The 21,864-nt window shown below is 41.0% G+C and overlaps 2 protein-coding genes across 2 annotated transcripts in view; one reads left to right on the top strand and one right to left on the bottom strand.

Moving 5' to 3' along the window:
- ECM2 (extracellular matrix protein 2) overlaps positions 1–20,053 on the bottom strand; it is a 43,397-nt gene extending 23,344 nt beyond the window's left edge. Inside the window, exons 1-2 of the mRNA XM_067568158.1 lie at positions 19,872–20,053; positions 6,665–6,983 (exon numbers count right to left, since the gene is read on the bottom strand). Coding sequence (XP_067424259.1) covers positions 6,665–6,959 — 295 coding nt within the window. The 5' untranslated portion in view covers positions 6,960–6,983; positions 19,872–20,053. The remainder of the gene's footprint in view (positions 1–6,664; positions 6,984–19,871) is intronic.
- Positions 1–21,864, top strand: part of CENPP (centromere protein P) — a 280,800-nt gene that overhangs the window by 183,407 nt on the left and 75,529 nt on the right. The window lies entirely within an intron of this gene.

The raw sequence follows: 21,864 nt of genomic DNA, 5'->3' as shown, positions 1-21,864 counted from the left end.
ATATATCTGATTGGAGCTGGAAATTCCTCTGCTCTTCTTTAAAATTTCTGATTTTTTTTTTTTTTTTTTATTTGACCATATCTGAGGTCAATGATAGTTTTGTCTTAGTAAGAAATGAGTCAGGATTGGCCTCTTTCTGCAGATGTCTATATTCAGCTAATACTGCTTTCTATTTAAAGTAGAATTTCTTAAAGGGAAAAGTTGTAGGGACAGAATCTGCCTAGCCATTTAGCGTATGCTCAGTGGTAGGGGAACAAGGGAGCAAGTAACTTTTCCCCTCTTGCTTTCCTCTGTAAGGATGACGCAGAATTGTCGTCCCTGTGCTCCATCCTTAGTTCCTCAGGTATTCATGACATTTCACAGGGTGCAGAGAGGAGGTTGAGCTGTGGCCCTCACTATCCCTGTTATCCACACACCATAGGAGACCAGCATGCAAGGAGTAGGAATAAGTTGTACCTCCTAAAGTAGAGCAACTCTGCACTTCCTATTACACTGATCTACATCACAGGCAGAATCTAGCCCATAAACTAGAAACAAGAGACTGGAAAGTTGCCTTACATAGTAATGAAATGTTTTGCTTGCTTACTTCTATCTCTGTGTACATGATCTTACACAAAGGAATGCAGATAACTGATTACTGTTGTTAACGTTCTATTTAAGTGTGATTCCTCTTCAGACATGGGCTTAACACAAATTGTCTTTAATTGGAGTTACACAAGAGTAAGGAGAGTAGAGTAATCATTTAGGAGAGTGAGATCTGAGGGTGCTTTGGAGCAACAGAAATTTAAGGTTTTTTTGTACTTATGAAGCATGATAGCAGGTCTGTTATATATAGACACTTTACCAATTCTGACCATAACTAAAATTTTGAACTTAAAAACTAGACTGAAAAATAGTTTGTGGTTGAAATCTTTGGCAGATGAGCACAGGACTTTCAACCTTTGGAAATATGGTGCAAATACAGTACTGAATTACAACTAAAATAAATTCAGTGGTTTTACCTCAACTTTTGGGTAAAAGTCTAGATAAGCAAAAATGGACAGAGCTGGGGGTGAAGGAAACCACACATAATTTCAGCATGACTGATGTCTTCTGAAAGAAAGATCAGAATCGCTTCAATACAGTACATGCTATTTATGTGGTATTTTCTTCTATTTAATATAAAGAATGTTTTCAAATGAAGGGTTTCATGTAAATAGTATCTATTATGAATGCATTATACTAGCACCCACCAAAATTGCTATAGTCAGAGTTTTGTCAGCCATCTCATTAAAACCTCCTATTTTCAAGCTTGTTTTGAGATGGTTAGTTCAGTTTTTGTCCTCTGCTTCAGGGTACAGACAAAGCTGCCATAAACTGATGCCGATTGTGATGTTTGTGATGTTTGACTAGGATATGGATCGAGACCACCAATTTAGTTCATATAGTCCACCAAACAACCAACAGATGATTATAACTTGGATCTGATTTCAACAAACATAAATTAAATATTACATTATTACTTCCCTGAGGCAGCAAGTCACAAGTTCTCCCATTACAAAATGATTTTTAATGTAGAGAGTTAGTTAGTATGCAAAATATGCTCTGAAGTGTCCCTAGCCTCTGTGTTCCAGAACCTAGGAAGGGGCAACAGGGGATGGATCACTTGATGATTACCTGTTCTGTTCGTTCCCTCTGATGCTCCTGGCATTGGCCATCGTCAGAAGACAGGATGCTGGCTAGATGGACCATTGGTCTGACCCATATGGCCATTCTTATGTTCTTATGAGAATTATTAGACAGGCATGACTCTCTAGATTAAAGAGTCAATAAGTATACACTGACATAACATTCACTATTTTTATCTAGTGTAAGTACATTTTGTCTCTTCCTGAGTCACTACATTCAACTTCTTTTAAGTATCACCAGATTATAAATATGGACAGAGAATAGTGATCCTGGATCTTAAGAGCCTGTTTCATATGCCTCTGAGGATCAGTCTTTCCACTAATGATTATCTGACATGGAGTCTCATTTCTAATATTTTGAGATTTAGAGCCATTATCTCAGACCTATTAATTAATTTTATTAAGAAAACAAATCAGATTATACCCAAAACACTTAATTCAAGGAATATTTTAAATATTAAGGTTTTTAACATTTGGGGAATGTGGTATTGAATGTCACTAATACTATTGATATTAGGGCACTAATTAGCAGCCATTAATTGACTTACCAGATATGGAGCTATGAAATATAGACCTTAAAAGCTACTGGACATTTTGAGATTATGAAACATTAGGCAGACTAAAGAGAAAAATTTAGTAGATATAGTGTGGTCAGTATGTGGCAAATTACAGAAAATATTACTCTTATGTAGCAAAAAAAAATTCTCTGAGACTTAAAGACATAGGTATGCAGAAATGGTTGTCATTAACAAGTTTCATGAACTAAACACAATAAGATATAAAAAAAAATTGAAGTAATTAGGATGATAAAACTTTTATTTTATTTATTTAAGTAGATGTGTATGCTATAGGTGGGGTTGCGGGGATTGCCTAATGTTAAGGTTTATATTTATATATATATATATATATATATATATACACGCCAGTATAGTTAAGGTTGGGTCATGACATCTGTTTAAAGGTTGACCTTTCTAAAATTATCATGCTTAGTTGGATTTCTTTTAAATTTGGTGTGCCTCAGGAGGGTGTCATGTGAGGCAGGGTTCTAAAGATATATGCCCAGAAAAAAAGAACCCTTTAAAAAAAATGTCTAGGTGGGGTTTTTGTGTTTTGCCCAGAGCTAGAGATAAAACCATTGATGTGATACAGGTTAAAATTATCTCAATCTGTCAAGTTTTACTCAAAGTAGTGTATGGCAACCACTAAATCTTTGGAGACCCAAATTGAGAATGGTATTTTAAAAAGTACATTTTAACATTACACATGTGCCAAAGTACAGAAAAATGTTCTTTCCATTTCTGCTGTTTTATATGCTTTAAAGCTTAAATCTTGTAAGTGCTCTAAAATCTGAACTGTTAGTTGGATTGCTTTGAAATTGGTGTGCCTGATGGGAGCATAATATGATGTTAATGATCTAAATATTGGGTCATCTGACCAAGGGGTTCCTGAGTTACAGGTCCCCCCTCAAAAATAGTTTTCTTTTGGTACTTTGTACTGTTAAACTGAGAAGTACTAATGAGTTACAGACCTCTTGATGCCTGTGAACTCACCCTTGCATTAACATATCTAAGGATAAGTTAATGACACACCTCCTCCTAAGACAAATTTTTGGACTGAGTGGTTGTACATTTCTATATTTTGTGAGTCCATGTATGGCAATTTTATTTTGGGAGAATGTAATCAAAGTATTGGGGGGGAATAGACATATGAATTCTTCCTGGGAGGGGTAGAGTAGTAGGGGAGCAAATGAGTGGAGGGATAGGAGAGAGGGGTTTGGGACTGTAGCGGGAGGAGGGAGATTATGGGGTTTGGGATAAATGGGGATGGATGGTAGGGCAGACAAGACAGATTGGGGGCTCAGGTGAGAGAGGCATGGTACCCCCAGCTCTGCCAGTGCACTAGAATCCCTCTGCATCCTCAGATCTGCCACTGCACTTCAACCTTCCTGCACCATAACTACCCTGCAGCCCCAGCTCTGCCAGTGCAATCCAACCTGTCTGACCCCCACAGCTGTGCCAGTGCTCCCTAACCACACTGCATCCCACAGCTATTCCAGTGCATCCCAACCACCCTACATCACGTGTGCCAATACAGCCCAACCACCATGCTCCCCACAGCTCTGCAATGCACACCAAACTGACATCCCAATCCCCCTTCACCTCCCAGCTAAGTCAGTGCACTCCAACTACACTGTACCCGAACCCCCATGCTTTGCCATTGCACCTCAGCCACCCTGCAGCCCCAGTCCTGCAATGAACCCCAACCATCCTGCAGTTCAACCTCCCTATACCCCAAGCACTGCCAGTGCACCACAACAGGTGCAGAGAATGGCTACTGGTATGATCAGAGGAATGGAGAACCTGCCTTATGAGAGGAGACTTATGGAGCTTGGCTTGATTAGCCTAACAACACAAATGATTAGGGGAGATATGATTGCTCTCTATAAATTCATCAGAGGGATAAACACTAGGGAGGGAGAGGAGGCATTGTTTAAGTTAAGAGCCAGTGCTGGCACAAGAACAAATGGACATAAACTGGTCATCAACAAGTTCAGACTTGAATTTAGATGAAGGTTTCTAACCATCAGATGGGTGAAGTTCTGGAACAGCCTTCCAAGAGGAGGGAGCAGTGGGAACAAAAAATCTAACTTGTTTTAAGGCTGAGCTTGATAAATGTATGGAGGAGATGATATGACCAGGTTGCCTACACTGGGAGATAGCTCATCTGCATCTGCTATGAGCAAATATCTCGAATGGCCACAGGTGGGACATTAGATGGAAAAGGATCTGAGTTACTACTGAGAATTCTTTCCCACATGTCTGGCTGGTGGGTCTTGCCCACATGCTCAGGGTCTAACTGATTGCCATATTTAGGATTGGGAAGGAATTTTCCCCCAGGTTAGCTTGGCAGAGACGCTGGGGGGATTTCGCCTTCCTCTTCAGCAAAGGGATATGGGTCACTTGGTGGTTTGAACTAGAATATATGATGGATTCACTGCAACCTGAAGTTTTTACATCAAGATCTGAGGACTTCAGTAACTCAGCCAAAGGTTATATTTCCTGTGTGCAGTGGTGTGGCCTAGGTACGTACAGTAATGGGATGGGGAGCAGGTTGAAGAGGAGAAAGTATCGAATGGGTCAATGGCTTATCTGGGAAGGTGTGCCAAAGCAGGGCTGATGGGACACAGATGATTGTGGGTGGGCGGGTAGAGGGCTTTTGCAGCAGGTTCAGCATGCTAATTGCAAGACATAGTATGTTCAATTCTCTAAATGACTGCTAACTCCTAACAAATTACTAACAGCAGCATTTTAAAGAATTTTTTTAAAAATAGGAAATTCAATAGTAAAAAAATGTTAATATGGTGTTAAGGTTGCTTGGTTGAGTGTAAACCTCTTGCAGAATATAGAGTTGAGCAAAAATCAAACTTCTAAAAACCAGGAAATGCACAGGTAAGGTTGCCCATTATACCTTAACTCTTATGTCTTTCAGCAATGCCCCAATACACACTGTTTACACACACACATTTATTCTGCCAACCCCACAGTTGCTGAAATATACAAGCTCTTCACCTCCTTTTACAACCTATTCACTCTCACCCACAGGATTCCATTTAACACTGTTAAAGTACTCAAAAAAAATTGCTCCCCCGCCACTTTCCCTCTGTCCCCCTGATAGGTGTGCCTACACTAAATGGTGCAGGCAGTAGTTGGGCCTCGTTGGTAAAAGTGTGTTTGTGTGGTGAGGACGTCTATGGATCACTTTGTGGTATGTGACAGCTGTGATATAATATGAGATCATATTTTTTTGCACTCTCCAGTGTGTGTTAGAAAAGGGAAGAGCTGCATGTATACCTTCAGGATCCACTATGCATCATTTTAGTGCAGAATTGAGTGCATTCTATATTTAGGAGGGCACATGGGGTTTTAGTACAAAGGGTATTAACAGTAGTAGGCTGGGATATGAGAGCAGTCTAAGCATTTATTGTCAGCAAGCACTCCAGGTAAAGTGAATGTGGTTAATGTGAGGTTTAGTTGTACTGAATGGTGGATGTAGTAGTTAGCTCAGCTTGGTTAGAGGTTGTTTGCGAGCTCTGTAGATTACTTCAAGTTGTGTGACAGAACTGTGATTGTGATATGAGAAGATCTATGTTTTCTACCCTCTTGTGTGTGAGAAAAGGGAAGAGGTGCATGTGTACCTTCAAGATGCAGCATGAATCATTTCTATGCAGAATTGTGTAGGTTATGTCAATAGCAGTGCAGAGAGCTTTTATTATAAAGGATATTTTCAGGAGTGAAGTGGAATAAGAAGATTCTAATGCTTTAATGAGGGTTAAGTAAAAGAGGGATGGTATCTTTGAGTAAGTGTAAAGTTGTTCTAAAAGCCTGTGACATTATTTTTAAATTGTATACATGTGGTATTCTTTCTGGGGAGTTGGCTAAATGTGTGAGTGTGTGCCAGTATCTGGAACCTCCTGCATCTTATAGTGCCAAGAGTTGGCATGGATATGTGCATATTGAGACATTGCTCAAAGAATGTAGAGGAAATATGGTGTGGGCAAACTTTTTCCTTTTGTTCTGTAATAGTGTTAAATAGAATCCTCTGGGTGAGAGTGAATGAGTTATAAAAGGAAGTGAAGCACTTGTACATTTCAGCAACTGTGGGGTTGGCAGAGTAAAGTGGTGTGTTCGGGTGTGTGTGTGGGGGGGTGTTCATGGGGCAAATTGGGGCATTGCTGAAAGAGAGCAGAGTTAAGTTGGACGGGCAACTTTAACTATGAATTTTCTGGTTTGCAGGAGTTTTGCTCAACTATGCGTACCACCAAGTAACCTTAACTCCTCATTGACATAATTTTTTTGCCATTGAATATATAGATATAGATATATTTAATTTAAATTCACAGTTGCATGAATTTCATTAAAAGTAAAGGAAAAGTGTGACCTACAGTGAGGAGGAATTACAAATACAGAGGTATAATGCAAAAAAATAATTGTTCTTACCTGGTAAGACACTATAACTGGATTCATGTCCACCCAAACCTATAAAAGAATCAAATACTTCCATAATGCCATCATCAATATTAATAAGGGGAATGCTTGGTACTACAGCAACAGTAGTTGAAGTCTTAATCTGTGGTTTTCTGTTTGGTCTGTGGTATGTTGAGGAACCCTTTCGTGATCCTCTGTAGCGCATTCTCCTTCTTTGCCTTCTAGGAATTTCATTGGTTTGATTTTGAGCAAAATCAATACACAAACAGACAAGCAGGAAATAATAAAGCAAATATACAGCCTGCATGTTTTTCCCTTCACAAGCAGTGTCCTAAAAAAAGAAAAAGAAAAAAATAAAAGTCATGTATAGATAGTTTTTTGTAGTATATGTCATGTAATGCAAGTTTAAAGCACAGTTATCAGAAAATGCTTAAACTGCTTCCATATCCCAAATTGGCAGGTTGGCATGGATAGTTTAACCTGTTAGATAAAGTTTGCAGTGGTAAAGCTCTCCAAGCAGTCTTGTAATTGTGGCTCTCTACAGTTGAGCAGTACACTTGACCTCTAATATACCCCTTGATACAGAGTTTTTTTTTTTTTTTTTTTTTAAACAGATGAGCACTTAGTCTGTGTTCAGGCAACACAGATCTGGAAATCCATTCCTGAATATGGAACAAATTTCCAGATCCATACTGTTCAAATATGTGTTCACTGCTCATCTAATAACTAACTAGCTCTATATTTGGGCTACATTTAAGTTATGGTGGTGGCTCAGTGTACTGTCATATACAGAATGAGAATTGTTAGTTTTCTGTTAGGTACAAATCATGCCTCCAGCACAAGCATCGGACAAGAGTTCATTGATGACTTTAATTGGAGTAATACTTTCTCCAGCTCCTTGACCATCACTATTGCCTCAGGGCTGCAGGATTTCTGCACCTTAGGAATGACTGGGTAATTCACACACTGCCAAATCCACCTCTTTCTGTTGTGTCCCAAATGATCTTGAGACATAAGGACTATAATCCAAAAGGATTGTTCCATATTGAGTTGTCTCCTACACTATTAAAAAACACGTCCCCAAATGGCTAAAGATCATGGAGTTCCTACGCTGAACCAGTCATCAAATTATGTTTACTGTTGCCAACAGAATTCCAAAAAGAAATAGACATGGTTCCAGCATTTTGTGGAATGCAGCAAGTATGTCACACAGCTGTTTTTCAAGTGTGGAATGCACTTCAAAAACAGGTTCATGGGACAACTATTTCACCAGCTTTTGTCCTCTGATTTGTTGTGACAATCTTTGAGATCCTAACATTCTCATCCCGCAAAAATGAGAAAATGGGACCTTCTTTGATGAGGACTTGTGATTTGGAATACATTTTACCATCGTTGTAGACTAGACTAAATCTGTGGCATCCTTCCAAGGAAGGCTTAAAGCAAGTATTTTTTTCTTTTATAAGCTCTCCAAGCAAGGCTTGCATTTATCTCTGTGCCTTGTGAAGCACTGAGCACATTAGAGCTTGACAAATAATTGGTTATGGTAGTTTTGGGGAAGGGCTCTATTTGTGTGTGTGAGAGAGACATTGGTAAGAATTTTGTTCTGGCCCCTGCTGTCCTTAGCCATGCTGACTTTTTGTTCCTGTAAATAAAAATTTAAGTTCAATTCTGTTGTGTCCAGAGTAGTTTGAATATTAGTCATACCCTTAAATGAAAGTGTTGTATTACCTTAGGAGCTAGAATAACTTTTTCACCTGAACTAGACTTAATTTAAAACAGGATTCAAAATGGCAATATTTTGCAATCCCAAAAACTGTGGCAAAAATTAATTCTATCTTCGAGTGATTGCTCATATCCATTCCAATATAGGTGAGTGCGCGCCCCGTGCACTAGTTCCCGGAACTTTTTCCCCTTAGCAAGCCCCATAGGGTCAGCTCAGACGCCCCCTGGAGTACCACGCTCATGCCGCAATACATAGGGCGCCGCCGACCCCGTGGGCCCTCAGTTCCTTCTTTCTGCCTGTGACGGTTGCTGGAAGGTCTGCCTCTTGCCTCAGCAAGTAGCATCCCCTTTGTGCAGAGACTGTTGTTGTTTAAGTAGACTGTTATCATTAAGTATAGTGTTTTAGTAGTGTTAAGTAGTTAATTAGTTAGAATACTTAGATAGTAGCCCTCAGGGGCTTCAGGTTGGGCCATGCCTGGCTCAGCCGGCTTCAAAGCCTGCACCACGTGTGCGAAGGCTTTCCCTGTGAGTGACCCTCATGACCTCTGCCTCCGCTGTCTCGGAGAGCAGCACAGAAGAGATAAGTGCAGGATTTGTAAGGCCTTGAAGCCCCGCACACAAAGGAAAGAGATGCGCGCTTGAAGGCCATCCTTATGGAGTCTGCGCTTTGGCCAGACTCGGAACCAGCGTGTTTCCCCGTGGCACCGAGCGTCTCCCCGGTGCGGAGTGCTCCATCAGCACTGACCTCAACCCTCAAGGGCCTGGCACCAAAGTGCCAGAAGGGGAAGAACGTCACGTGCCGGGACTCCCCTGCACCGCCCAGCCAGCCTGGGGGGAGTCGGGAGATGCCCCAGCCATGTGCCATGGATATTACTCCGGTACCGGCATCTCCGTGCAGGGAGCCTCCCCTGACTCCTCGGGATGGAGGAGCGCCCCTGCAAGGACTGTCAACGCCGGAGGCGTTTGCCGCGGCACGTGCCCTCATGGGCATGCCCACGCCTCTGTCCATCCCTCGGCCGAGGGCGCAGGGACCGGCATCTCGGGGTAAACCTGCGCTGGGTGGCCCCAGTGGGTGGCAGAGACAGGAGTCAAAGTCTCCCCTCAGACGGTCACGGAGGGTAGAGAGTGTGGGCTCCCCTCCCAGCTCCGACACCGAGTCATCGAGCTCCTCAACACCACGGCACAAAGGGCAGTCAAGAGGTTCATGGGCCAGGCCAGGCCAGGCTAGGCCAGGCCTCCAGGGCCCGGGCCGCGCAGGGGTCGCAGCTCCAGCTCTCGCTCCTCCCTAGAGAATCCTGCTCGGTGCCGATCGACATCCCTGGTGCGCACCCCGACAAGCACAGGACACCGGTCTCAATCCCTGGCACACAGCCCGGCGCAGATCCCGGTGCCCACTGAGACCAGTCGTCGATCACTTTGGCATCTCGCAGCCGGTCACGTTCCATGCGGTCAGCTTCACAGCGACACCGCTCCCAGTCCCGAGGTGGGAAGTGTCGCCACAAAACGTCGAGGCAGAGGAGGCAGTCATCCAGCTCCTCCAGTAGCTCGTCCCCCCGACGGCACTGTAGATGTCGGCACCATCGGTCATCATCGTCTCGGAGCCCCTCTCCTGTCAGGAGCAGTAAGCGGAGGTCCAGCAGCTCTGGGTCCCGGACCCACCACCAGGTATCCCAGTCGGCACCAATGCCAGCACCGGCGTGGCCGCAGGGCCCGTGACAGTGGCCATACTGGGGGCCTTGGGGTACCCAATTGAGCCAGGCCACAAGGTCGGTCCACTCAGCAGTGGCCCAACCAGCACCTCCCTTCCCCACTGAGCCAGCCGGATAAGGGCCATCCCTCTGAGGAGGGATCGGACCCTGAGGAGGGTCCCTCCACAGGGCCCCTCCCACAGTCTTCCTCCTTGTTCTCGGACAATGTGGCCTCCAGGGACCATAGGGCACCGCTGCCCGACTTCCGAGCTCACCAAGATCTGCTCAAGAGGGTGGCGAGCAACTTAAACTTGGAGCTCAAGGAGATGTCGGAGGAGGAAGACCCCCTCTTCAGAGTGTCAGGGGCAGCAGGGCCATCAAGGGTGGCCTTACCGCTACATGAGAGGGTCTTAATCTTTTACCGATGGCTTTTACAAATGTTTTATATAGTGACCTTAAGATAATCGATTCTAAATCTAGCTTTTATGACAAATATTTAGATTCTTTTGATGATCCATATTTGATAGAATTTAATAATCTTAATAATAATAATACCAATTTTAATAATTTACAACATGATTTTATGGAAAATAGAAGAAATATTTTAGGAGATAATTTTAATACAAATTTTATGAATACAGCTAGTTTTAAAGAGAGTAGTTCATTTAAAGAGGGAATATTTTATTTAGAATATCCCGTAGATTGTTTTAATTGCCCTATATGTTCACAAATTTTAGCTAGTTTCGGTAAATGGGCGAAGCATATAAATAATGTACATAAAAGCACTTCAATAAGAGTTATTTGCAAAAAATGTGGTAAATATTCGCAGTTCCATAACATAGCTTGCCACTACCCCAAGTGCAGGCCCAAGGAGGTGGATAACTCAGAGAAGAAGTATGCCTGCACGGTCTGTGGGTCTGCCTTCTACACTCGCTCGGGGCGGAGTCAACACATCAGACATAGGCATCCTGCGGTGAGGAATGAGGAAAGAAAGGAAGCTAGAGTGGTTGGGAAAACAAGTCGCTCTCGGGTATGGACAGAAGAGGAAATTGAATTATTGATTCAGCTTGAAATAAAATATGCAGGGATTAGAAATATTAATAAGTGTATAGAAAGTGAATTAAAAACAAAAACAAATAAGCAAATATCAGATAAGAGGAGGGACCTGGCCAAGAATAAGGTTAAAAAGGATGAAGATTCTATGGTTTTATGGGAAGAGGGCGGGATGGGAGATATTTTAGAAGATATTCCTCCACGTGAGAAAATTAAACCTTTAAAAGATAAAATTTTAATTGATAGGTTTTTAACAGGAGTTAGGTGTAATGGGGCTCGTATTTTAGAGAAATTGGATTTTATTGAACAGCAATTAAATGCTTCTGCCACTGTAGCAGAAGGTTGGGGATTATTTGAGGAATTATGTAAATTGTTGATGAACTCTCCTCATGAAGATGTAGAGAATTTGGAAAATAATAAAGTAAATAATATACAGAATGATAATGGGAAACAAGGAAGAAAAGTGGGTAAGCCTCCTGATAAATATAATAGAAATAGAAAATATGCTGGGAGAAAAGCTAAATTTAGATTCTATCAAACCCTCTTTGAAAAAGATAAGAAAAGGTTGGCTAGGATCATTATGGGAGAACCTGATAAAGCGACATGTAAGATAGCAGTTAAGGAGATTGAAACCTATTATAAAGAAATTTTGGGTAGAGAAGGACATGGGAATACCAGAGGATGGCCAAAAGTAAAAGAAGTGGTAGATAATGAAATTTTAAATTGGCCTTTATCAATTGATGAAATTAGAGAAGCCTTAAGAGAGATTGATAATAGTAGTGCTCCTGGACCAGATGGAATTAAGGTTAAGGATTTATGGGATATTTATAATTTAGACAGTAGGATTTTAGTAAGGATTTTTAATATTTGGTTTTTAAATAGACAGATTCCAGAGTGTTTTAAAAGCAATCGTACAATCCTAATTCCTAAAGTCAAGGATCCACAAGAGTTGAAGAAAATATCATCTTGGAGGCCATTGACTATTGGTTCGATTTGGATTAGGTTGTATACAAAAATTTTAGCTAAAAGATTATCAAGTGCCGTTAAATTATGCCCCAGACAAAAAGGTTTTATCGCAGCCTCTGGCTGTGAGGAAAATATATCGATTTTAGAAAAGTTAATTAAAGGGGCCAAGAAAAATAAAGACGAAATAGCTGTTGTTTTTATTGATCTTGCTAAGGCATTTGATTCGGTTGGCCATGGGCACATTTTAAAGGGGTTAAAGAGATTTGGGATATCAGAGAGTTTTATTGATATTGTAAAGGATTTGTATACAGATTGCTACACTGAAATTAGTGTTGGTGAGGATAAGACAGAACCTATTTTAATTAAGAGTGGAGTTAAGCAAGGTGACCCGCTCTCCCCTATTTTATTTAATATAGCCATGGACCCTCTTTTATATAAATTGGAAGATGAAGGAGATGGTTTTATAGTGCAGGGTAGAAAGATAACTTCATTGGCCTTTGCCGACGATATCGCTATATTAAGTAGGTCCTATAAGGGGATGGTTAAGAATTTAAAAATTCTTAATCAGTTTTGTAAAAATTCAAGTTTAAAAGTAAATGTTAAAAAGACAAAGGGCTTTCATATTTTCCCAAGCATGGGAACATATGTTATTAACCCAAAAGATAAATGGGGATTAGGTGATGAATTAATTGATTATATTCAACCTGGTGAGTCTGAAAGATATCTAGGTGCAAGAATAGATCCATGGGTGGGAGTGGCTAATAATTGCCCTAAGGAAAAATTAATTGATTGGTGTGAAAGTTTATGTAAGGCTCCGTTAAAACCTGCGCAGAAATTGATAATTTTAAAAGTTTACATTTTAACGAGAGTTTTTTATGAATTACTTTTAATTGAGCCGCCACTTTATATGCTAAATGAATTAGATGTTTTAGTTAGGAACACTCTTAAAAAGATTTTACATCTTCCCCAGTGTACAACTGATGGGCTATTCTATGCTAGAACTAGAGATGGGGGTTTAGCAGTTACAAAATTTAGTACCCAAATTCCAAACATGTTAATTCGTAAATGGAGGAGACATATTGTCTCCAAAGATGATTGGATAGATTTCTCGTTTTTATATGCTGGGGAAAATTTAGTGGAGAAAATTTTAATATATAGTGCTAAAACGGCTAATCCTAAAACATGGAGAGATGAAGAGTTTTTAAAATGGAGTAATTTAAGATGTCAGGGAATTGGTATTAAATATTTTAAAAATGATGGTATTAGTAATTCGTTTTTAAAATATCCTTGCTTGGCCAAGTCCTCCTCTCTGATTGCGGCATTGCAAACGAGAGCGAATGTTTTTCCCACCAGGGAAGCTCTAGCAAGAGGACGGAAGATGGAGGAAGGGTTATGTAGATGGTGTGGTAAGGTCAAAGAGACAATTCCTCATATCTCTGGTCAGTGCATAAAAATGAAAGAAGCAAGAATTAAAAGACATAATAGGATAGTTAAAGCACTAATTGATAAAGTAGGAAACAAAGGATGTAAAATTTGGATTGAACCTTACCTTCATAATAAAGAAGGGAAGTTGAGAAAACCCGACCTCATTATTGAAAAGGAAGGAGTGGTAGCCGTTGTGGATGTCACAGTTAGATGGGAAGACAACGCTGACAGTGTGGAGGCAGCCCACATTGAGAAGGAGGCATACTACTCTGAGTTGGAGGAGGAGGTGCTGCAGCTCACTGGTGGGAAGATCATCCACTTCTTTGGATTTGTGGTTGGGGCGAGAGGTAAATGGAGTGAAAGAAATGATGAAATTTTTAAAATTTTAGGTATTGATAAATTTAAAAGTTTTAAAGAAAGTGTGTGCAGACTTGCTATGTATGCTACGACGGATATGTTGGCTCTTTTTAGCGATAAACAGTGAACCCGAACATTCATTTCGTGTATCCTGTGGATTTTAGATATATTTTAGATATAGATATATTTATTCTCCATATTTTAAATTTTATCAATGGGCTATAGTTTTCATACTATTGACCTGTTGATTATGTTTAACTGTCCTTTCATGTAATTTAATTTAATTTTAAAATTAATTGAATAATAAATAAATATAGGTTAGATCTTGATTTTAGATTATCTTAGCTAGGTTAGATCTTGATTTTAGATTATCTTAGCTACTGAATACTAGATTGGACGGCGGACTGGCCGCATAGTAACCAGGAAAGGGCAGGTATTTACGCCTGTACAAATATCCTGGAACTCACTTGTGCAACATGCACCAGACTGGGGCTGCTCATCAATGAGCAGAAGTCCATTCTCACCCCAGTGCAGTGCATAAATTTCATTGGGGCCACCCAGGCCGCCACCCAGGCCGGAGCCTTCCTCCCACAGCCTCGCTTCGAGGCGATGGCTGCCATAATCGACAATCTTTACAGGTCCCCCATGACGACAGCCTGGCACTGCCTCCAGCTGTTGGGACACATGGCAGCCTGTACATACGTGGTGAGGTTGGCTCGCCTCAAACTCAGGCCTCTCCAGGCATGGCTGATCTCGGTGTATGCGCCAGCCAGGCACCCCTTAAACAGAGTAGTCACGGTTCCCACACAAATACTGACATCTCTGAACTGGTGGAAGGACCCGGGGGGGGGGTACTGAAGAGAGTTCCCTTCAGAGATTCGATACCATCAGTAACCTTGATTACAGACACCTCGGATGTGGGGTGGCGAGCCCACATCAGCGGCAACCTGAGCACCCAGGGTCTCTGGTCGCCAGATCAAAGGTGCCTTCACATCAACGTCCAGGGCTCAGAGCAGTCCGCCTGGCCTGCAAGGTTTTCCTCAGACTTCTGAGGGGCAGAATGGTGCAGGTCCTTACGGACAACACAGCAGCCATGTTCTATATGAACAGGCAGGGGGAGCGCGCTCCTCAGTTCTTTGCCAGGAGGCCATTCGACTTTGGGACTTTGCGGTGAGGCACGACTTCCACATATCTGCCTCTCACCTCCCAGGAGTCAGGAACGATGAGGTGGATCGCCTCAGCAGGCCGTTTCTACCCCAGCACGACTGGTCACTACATCCGGAGGTGATAAGTTTTATCTTCCGCAAGTGGGGTGTTCCCCAACTGGACCTGTTCGCGTCATCCTGGAACAGGAAATGCCCGAGGTTCTGCTCGCTCCGGGGTCGCGAGCCGGGCTCCATCTCCGACACATTCCTTATAGAATGGACGGGGACCCTGATGTATGCGTTTCCCCCCATTCCGCTGCTGCCCAAAGTCCTCTTGAAGATCAAGAAAGACAAGGCGGACATCATATTGATCACCCCAGCTTGGCCGAGGCAGCACTGGTTCAGCATGTTGCTGGACCTGTCCATAGCCCCGCTGCTGCTGCTCCCAAGCCGTTACGACCTGCTCTCCCAGGACCAGGGTCGCCTGCTTCACCCAGACCTGGACTCCCTCCACCTGACAGCATGGAGACTCTGTGTCTGACGGAGGGAGAGAGAGCCTGTTCCATGCAAGTCCAACAGCTTCTGCTGAGCAGCAGAAAATCTTGCACTCAGCTGGTGTACCGGGCCAAGTGGAAGCGTTTTACCTTTTGGGCGCAGTCCCGGGATACCCCATTGAGCTGCTCACCCATACAGACGATTTTGGAGTACCTCCTCCATTTGAAGCTCCAAAGTTTAGCACTGGCCTCCATCAGGGTACACCTGGCAGCTATCTCGGCCTTCCATCAGCCGATGGAAGGGAGATCTTTATTTTTACACCCCATGTCAGTCAGGTTCCTCAAAGGGGTGGAAAGGTTATATCCACAGGTCTGCGACCCGGGGCCTCCCTGAAACTTGAACCTGGTCCTCACCATGCTGACAGAACCCCCCTTAGAGCCCATGTCTACATGCGCGTTGCCATCCTCTCTTGGAAGATAGTCTTCCTGGTGGCCATTACATCAGCTAGGAGGGTCTCCAAGATAAGAGCTTTAACCTCGGAGTCCCCCGGTCTTTTACAAAGATAAGGTCCGACTGAGACTCCACCCGGCTTTCCTGCCTAAGATGGTGTCTCAGTTTCACTATATCTTCCTCCCCGTGTTCTTTTCTAAACCGCACAGTTCGGAGGAGGAGCGGAGATGGCACTCCCTGGATGTCAGACGAGCCCTGGCCTACTACATCGAGTGGACCAGGCCGTTCCGGAAATCGACACAGCTGTTTGTGGCAGTGGCAGACAGGATGAAGGGCTCACCTGTCTCCACCCAACGCATCTCCACCTTTATCACCACCTGCATCAGGACCTGTTACGAGTGGGTGAAGGTGCCGCTTCCAGGAGCTGTGGCAGCGCACTCAACCAGATCCCAGGCTTCATTGGCGGCCCTCCTGAGAAGAGTGCCCCTGCAGGACATCTGCAGAGCAGCGACCTGGTCGGTCCACACCTTCACGTCTCACTACGCCATCATGCAGCAGGTGAGAGAGGACGCGGGCTTCAGCAGAGCCGTGCTGGCAAGAGTGGCTCAACGCTGACTCCTACCCACCTCCGAGGTATGGCTATTTAATCACCTATATTGGAATGGATATGAGCAATCACTCGAAGATAGAAAACAGGGTTACTTACCAGTAACTGTTGTTCTTCGAGATGTGTTGCTCATATCCATTCCACACCCATCCTCCACCCCGCTGCTGGAGTCGGCAGAAAGAAAGGACTGAGGGCCCGCAGGGTCGGCGGCGCCCTATGTACCGTGGCATGAGCGCGGTACTCCAGGAGGCGCCTGAGCCAACCTAGGGGCTTGCTAAGGGGAAAAAAGTTCTGGGAACTAGTGCACGGGGCGCGCAGTCACCTATATTGGAATGTATATGAGCAGCACATCTCAAAGAACAACAGTTACTGGTAAGTAACCGTTTTTCCTTTTAATATTTACACTTTCACAAATTACAGTAGCAGCATCCATTTAAAATGCTGAAGTAGAAGACATCTAGTATATTTAGTATTATGAAAGGTAAAGTTAAGTAGTTGATGTCTTTTTAGGTATCCATTTAATCAAAAATATTTCTGGGAAATTGTTGAGATTTTTTATGTTTGCGCAGTATTAATGACGAGATTGCTTGAATGACATCTTGGGTCAATTTCAGAGCATGAGAAATTTAGATGTTTTTATGATACAAAAACTTATGTATGTACTGGAAGCCATAATCACATATTTACTGTACAAGTACATGGGCATTAAGATTTCAAACTTTTGTTTTTACAACATGAAGCATCCACAAAAACCTCCGTTTTCTGCAGTTTCAATAGCACTTAGTCTTAAACTAGATTTTAGTTTATGTTGAGAGTATACATAATGTGTGTAATAATTGTAAATAATACTGAGTTAGAAGATGTGTCACAGGGTCTAAATGACCATTCTTGATAGATGAATAACAGATGAGTGGTTGCTGTAATTTAGTGAGATGAAGTCAGCACATCCCCCTTACAAATAATGCCTTTATACTGGTGTGTAGATAGCTGTAAGTTGTTGCCTCAGTCTCTTGATCTTAAAACTACTTTTTAATTACCCTGATTTTTTTTTTCTGCTAATATGTCAGGTCATTTTCCTACTGCAGGTTTTCCTTTTCTTGACACAAAGTATATAGTGGCTTTCATGTTTTTCGTGCCATTCATAGCAGCATTTTCATATTTTTGTTATTGTACAGGAAGTTAGAAATAAATAAGTTTTAGAACAGTATGTTTGTACTTACCTCTTTATAGTAATAGTCTTTGTTTAGCTACTTTCATCTGGGGACATACGAGTATTTTAACAAACATTAATTAAGCGAGGTATGTGTTATTCCTATTTTACAGATGGGTAAACTGAGGTACAGTGAGGTTAAATATCTCACCCAAGTTCATATACTCAACCAGTGGCAGAGTTGTGAATAGAATCCAAGATTTATTACACCCAAGTGCCTTCTTCAGTCACTAGATTTACCCCCTTCATTATGCTATATGCACTGTGGTACTGAATGTTGGCACCTTTTCTTATGAGAAACAAATATTAATGAATATGCCAAACACAGAAACTCATGAAGTATCTTAAGTGATGCCTTTATCAAAGCTTGCTTATTTACTGAAACCTAACATTGTAGATGTGACCAAGGACAAGTGGCATAATCTTCTTTGTGGTTTGTAATTGTTTTGTATTCTTTTGACTGCCCATAAATCTGCACTATAGATTACAAAACTACAGATGGGACAAAGGACTGAATGTAAGAAGAAACCATGAGCGTGTTTTTTCATGATATTAAGCACTCAGTGACATCTTTTTAGCTGTAGTTAAATCTTTAGGTTCCTTTTTATAATATTGTGACTGTAATTACATTGTAGTTACACAGCAATTGCTTTGCAATTAAATAGTGATTGTTTTGATAACTAATTATCTCACATTCACTTAACCAGAGGTTTACCTACATTAGAAAAATACTTGTATCTTTCTCCTACTTTATACATGTGTTTTTAGAATTCAGATCTATTAACTGCATTGTATTAACCTGGGAATTATTCTTCCAGTTGTGTGAATGTAGCAGTAGTTACAGGTATCAAAAAGAAAAACTACACTGTAATTACAGTTACTGTAGGGTAACAGTTACTGTAGGGTAAAGTGAAACTAGTCTATATAACCAATTCCTGCTGATATATTTGAGCTCAATTGCTATATTGTAGCATCAAGAATATTATTTCTCTATGCTGACTGAAAGTTTAATGCTACAATTTTCTTCTCAATTTTAGTGTGCTTGACCGGTAAGATAAGATACTGAGCTGCTCTTGTGAGATCCCGAGTGTCTTTGGCTTCCATTAAAGGCAACAGAAATGTACGGCACTCGGTATCTTTCTAAATCATGCTGAGTTTTGGGAGAGTCTCATGAAAAGTCCGTAAAATCAACTGGTACTACCCCTTGTGCCCACTATTGACACTCTTAAATTAGCAAACATAAAATAATATTTAGCATAGTGTAGTCAAATTTTAATCAAATGAAAATTAAAACAAAATTAGATTTGAACAACTTAAAATAACTGTAAATCATTGCATACCACTAACACTATGACTTGGACAGCTAATATTGATTTATGTGAAATTAATATATTCTTGTAATTGTTCCTTCATACACTAAACAATAGTTTTCCCTGATATAGTGTATATTTTATCACTTGGGTTAACAGGACATATTTTCTACAGAAAGGTTTAGGTCATGCTTAATCACTTGTATAAGGTTCCCATTCTCTCTGCTGTTCACCTACAGTGTGTAATTAATTGTTTGTTACTTATTTTGTTTTTCTTTCTTACTGCATTCACTCTATCTGTTGTTTTGACTTACGTGATAGGAAATAGTTAATTTCTAAACAAAGGATCCTTTATAAACATTCCTCAGAGAGCATTACATACTTTCTTTATTTGACTCTATTCTTAGTAAGTTCAAAAATTTGAGTTAATCACTTTCACAATGCACAAGGGTAAAATTATTTCTGAATTTTGTCAACATACTGCTCTTGAAATTAGTTTGCATAGAAATTAATTATGATTAGCCATCCCAACAAACTAATGGCATTTTCAGCTATCTTAAGCTTATTGTGTATGGCAAGCATTCATATGGAACAAAGAAGCCTAGATCAGCCAATATTGCATACTTTCTAATTTAGAAAAGCTTTTATACCTAAGTATTTGCTATAAATAATTAATCTTATTAACTTTTAAACATATTTGCAAAGTATTAAACACCACACCCTTAACATGTAGTTTAAGCCATTCCACACAATGCTGTAAGCAATAATCGAAAATGTAAAACATATTTTACCTGGTAATCTAACCTAACAGTAGATTCTGCTTGGTGTCATTTAGTCTCCAGTTGCAAATGAAAAGAAATCAGACAGATATCTTTAAAACAAAGAGAGCAACAGTAGGGATTGTTGAAACATGTTAGATGGATGATTCCTTAGGGAAGTCTGAAATAGCTTCTTTCCCTGGGGACAAAGCGCTGTTCTCTTCTGTGTGCAGAGAATCATCTAATAAGTTATTCAGAAAACTAAAACCTCACTTTGGGAAAATGAAAAGCAGCACAATGCATTTGGTCCTTAGGCTGACAAGGCACAGCTGGAAGCTCTCTGTAAATGATATGCTTTTGTAAGTAACAAGAAAGTGCTCTATTTTGAAGGGAAATGGAAAACATTTGCAGTTTATTTAGTTCTTATTCTATTATAAATGTTTTGAAGTAATTTTCCAGGTGACATGATTTTACTGTAGATTTATTATGCGTAGAGAGACTATATACCTATCCAAGCATAACTTTTATTTCCTTACATAGATGATCCAGTTTTTCCAGAATTCACATTATCTTTATCCCCATTTCCCTGTGTAGCCTATGATCTATATGAAACAAACTTTTTCATTCAAGATTTAGCATAAAACTTGCCATGTTGTTTTCTTTTGTCCTTTTACAGCAAATGATTTTGTCACAATTGATTTCACCATATGCACATGGAAAATAAATGACTGAAGCATTTTCCCTTTCTTTATTATTGTAAAGGTAATTACATCCTGAAATATGACACAGAAGCACAGCTATCCAGAAGCTCCCTTGATGTTAATAACTCAAATATGAAAATTGGAGGGGGAGGGGAGAGAGGATATGGTACATTACCACAAGTTCTTGTGTGCCAGTAAGGCTAATTCCTTCACGTTCAGCTTGAGTTTTTGTAGTCTGTCACAACTTGGAGAGACTTTGCGTCTGCTTAGTTTCAGAGATGACATATATCTAACAGGTGTAGTTGACAGAGTCTTCCAGGACCTCTTAATCTTTTTAATTTTTTTTTTTGTTTGAAGGCACACAGTGAGACATTTCTAAGAAAATACTTATGAAATATATAATAATTCAGTTTGCCATAATTGCTAGTCAGCATGTGTGTGATGGATAGATCCTGGGAAAACATGTTGCCTCTTCATACATTTATTCAGGTTATATTGTGCTTCACTTTTCAATCACAGAGAGAAAACAATTATTAAACTCTATCAGTGTGTTTGGAGTTGTTCAAAATGTGTGGGAAGAAATGATCTTTCCCCAAAGAAGCTTGCATTTTATATAAGACAGAACAGTTCAGTACACAATACACCAAAAAAAGGCCCAGATTCAAAGGTCTTAGGGTTTTTTTAATACTTTTTTTTTTCTCGAGGCTGAAAGGCAACAAAGAAGAAATATGTTTTTCCACAAGATAACTGAATAAAGAGAAGGTTATGTGCAACAGAAGGAGGGTGAGGTTATTGCAAATTTAAGGGTAGGCATGTAGAAAAGAAGCAAAGATGAGAGTAGGAGGATATAATGGGGCAGATAGATTAGCGTATGAAAGAACATAATTGTGCATAGCTTTGAAAGCATGGATGAGAGGCTCGAATTTGATGCAGAAGGCAAGAGGAAGCTGGTGAAGAGATGGTAAGATAGGAGTGTCAAAGTCAGGAAGACGAGATTTATCAGTAGTTGGAGGTGTGGAGATAGGTGAGATGTGGGGAGTGCAGTGAGGAAGGAGTTACAATAGTCAAGGCAGGAGATCAGCAAAAGGTGGACTGGGACTTCTGCAGTACAAATGGAGGGGAGAGAATAAATTTTAGAGATGGTGTGAAGATAGAAGTAATAGAGTGTTGTGAGACCTTGGATATGGGAAGAGAAGGACCGAAAGGACAAAAATAGGATACCAAGGTTTCAAGCCTGGTTATTCAGAAGAATAGTGGAGTTTGGTCACAGCTTGTTTATTTTTCTTATCATATGTGATTAGCTGAAAGACCTGCTTCTGTACTGT

The sequence above is a fragment of the Emydura macquarii genome, unplaced genomic scaffold (genome assembly GCF_026122565.2).
Source record: "Emydura macquarii macquarii isolate MOO-44397 ecotype Brisbane River unplaced genomic scaffold, CSIRO-AGI_Emac_v2 contig_2846, whole genome shotgun sequence".
NCBI lineage: Eukaryota > Metazoa > Chordata > Testudines > Chelidae > Emydura > Emydura macquarii.
Note: the sequence above shows the minus strand (reverse complement) of the source record. Positions and strands in the feature narration are given on the sequence as shown.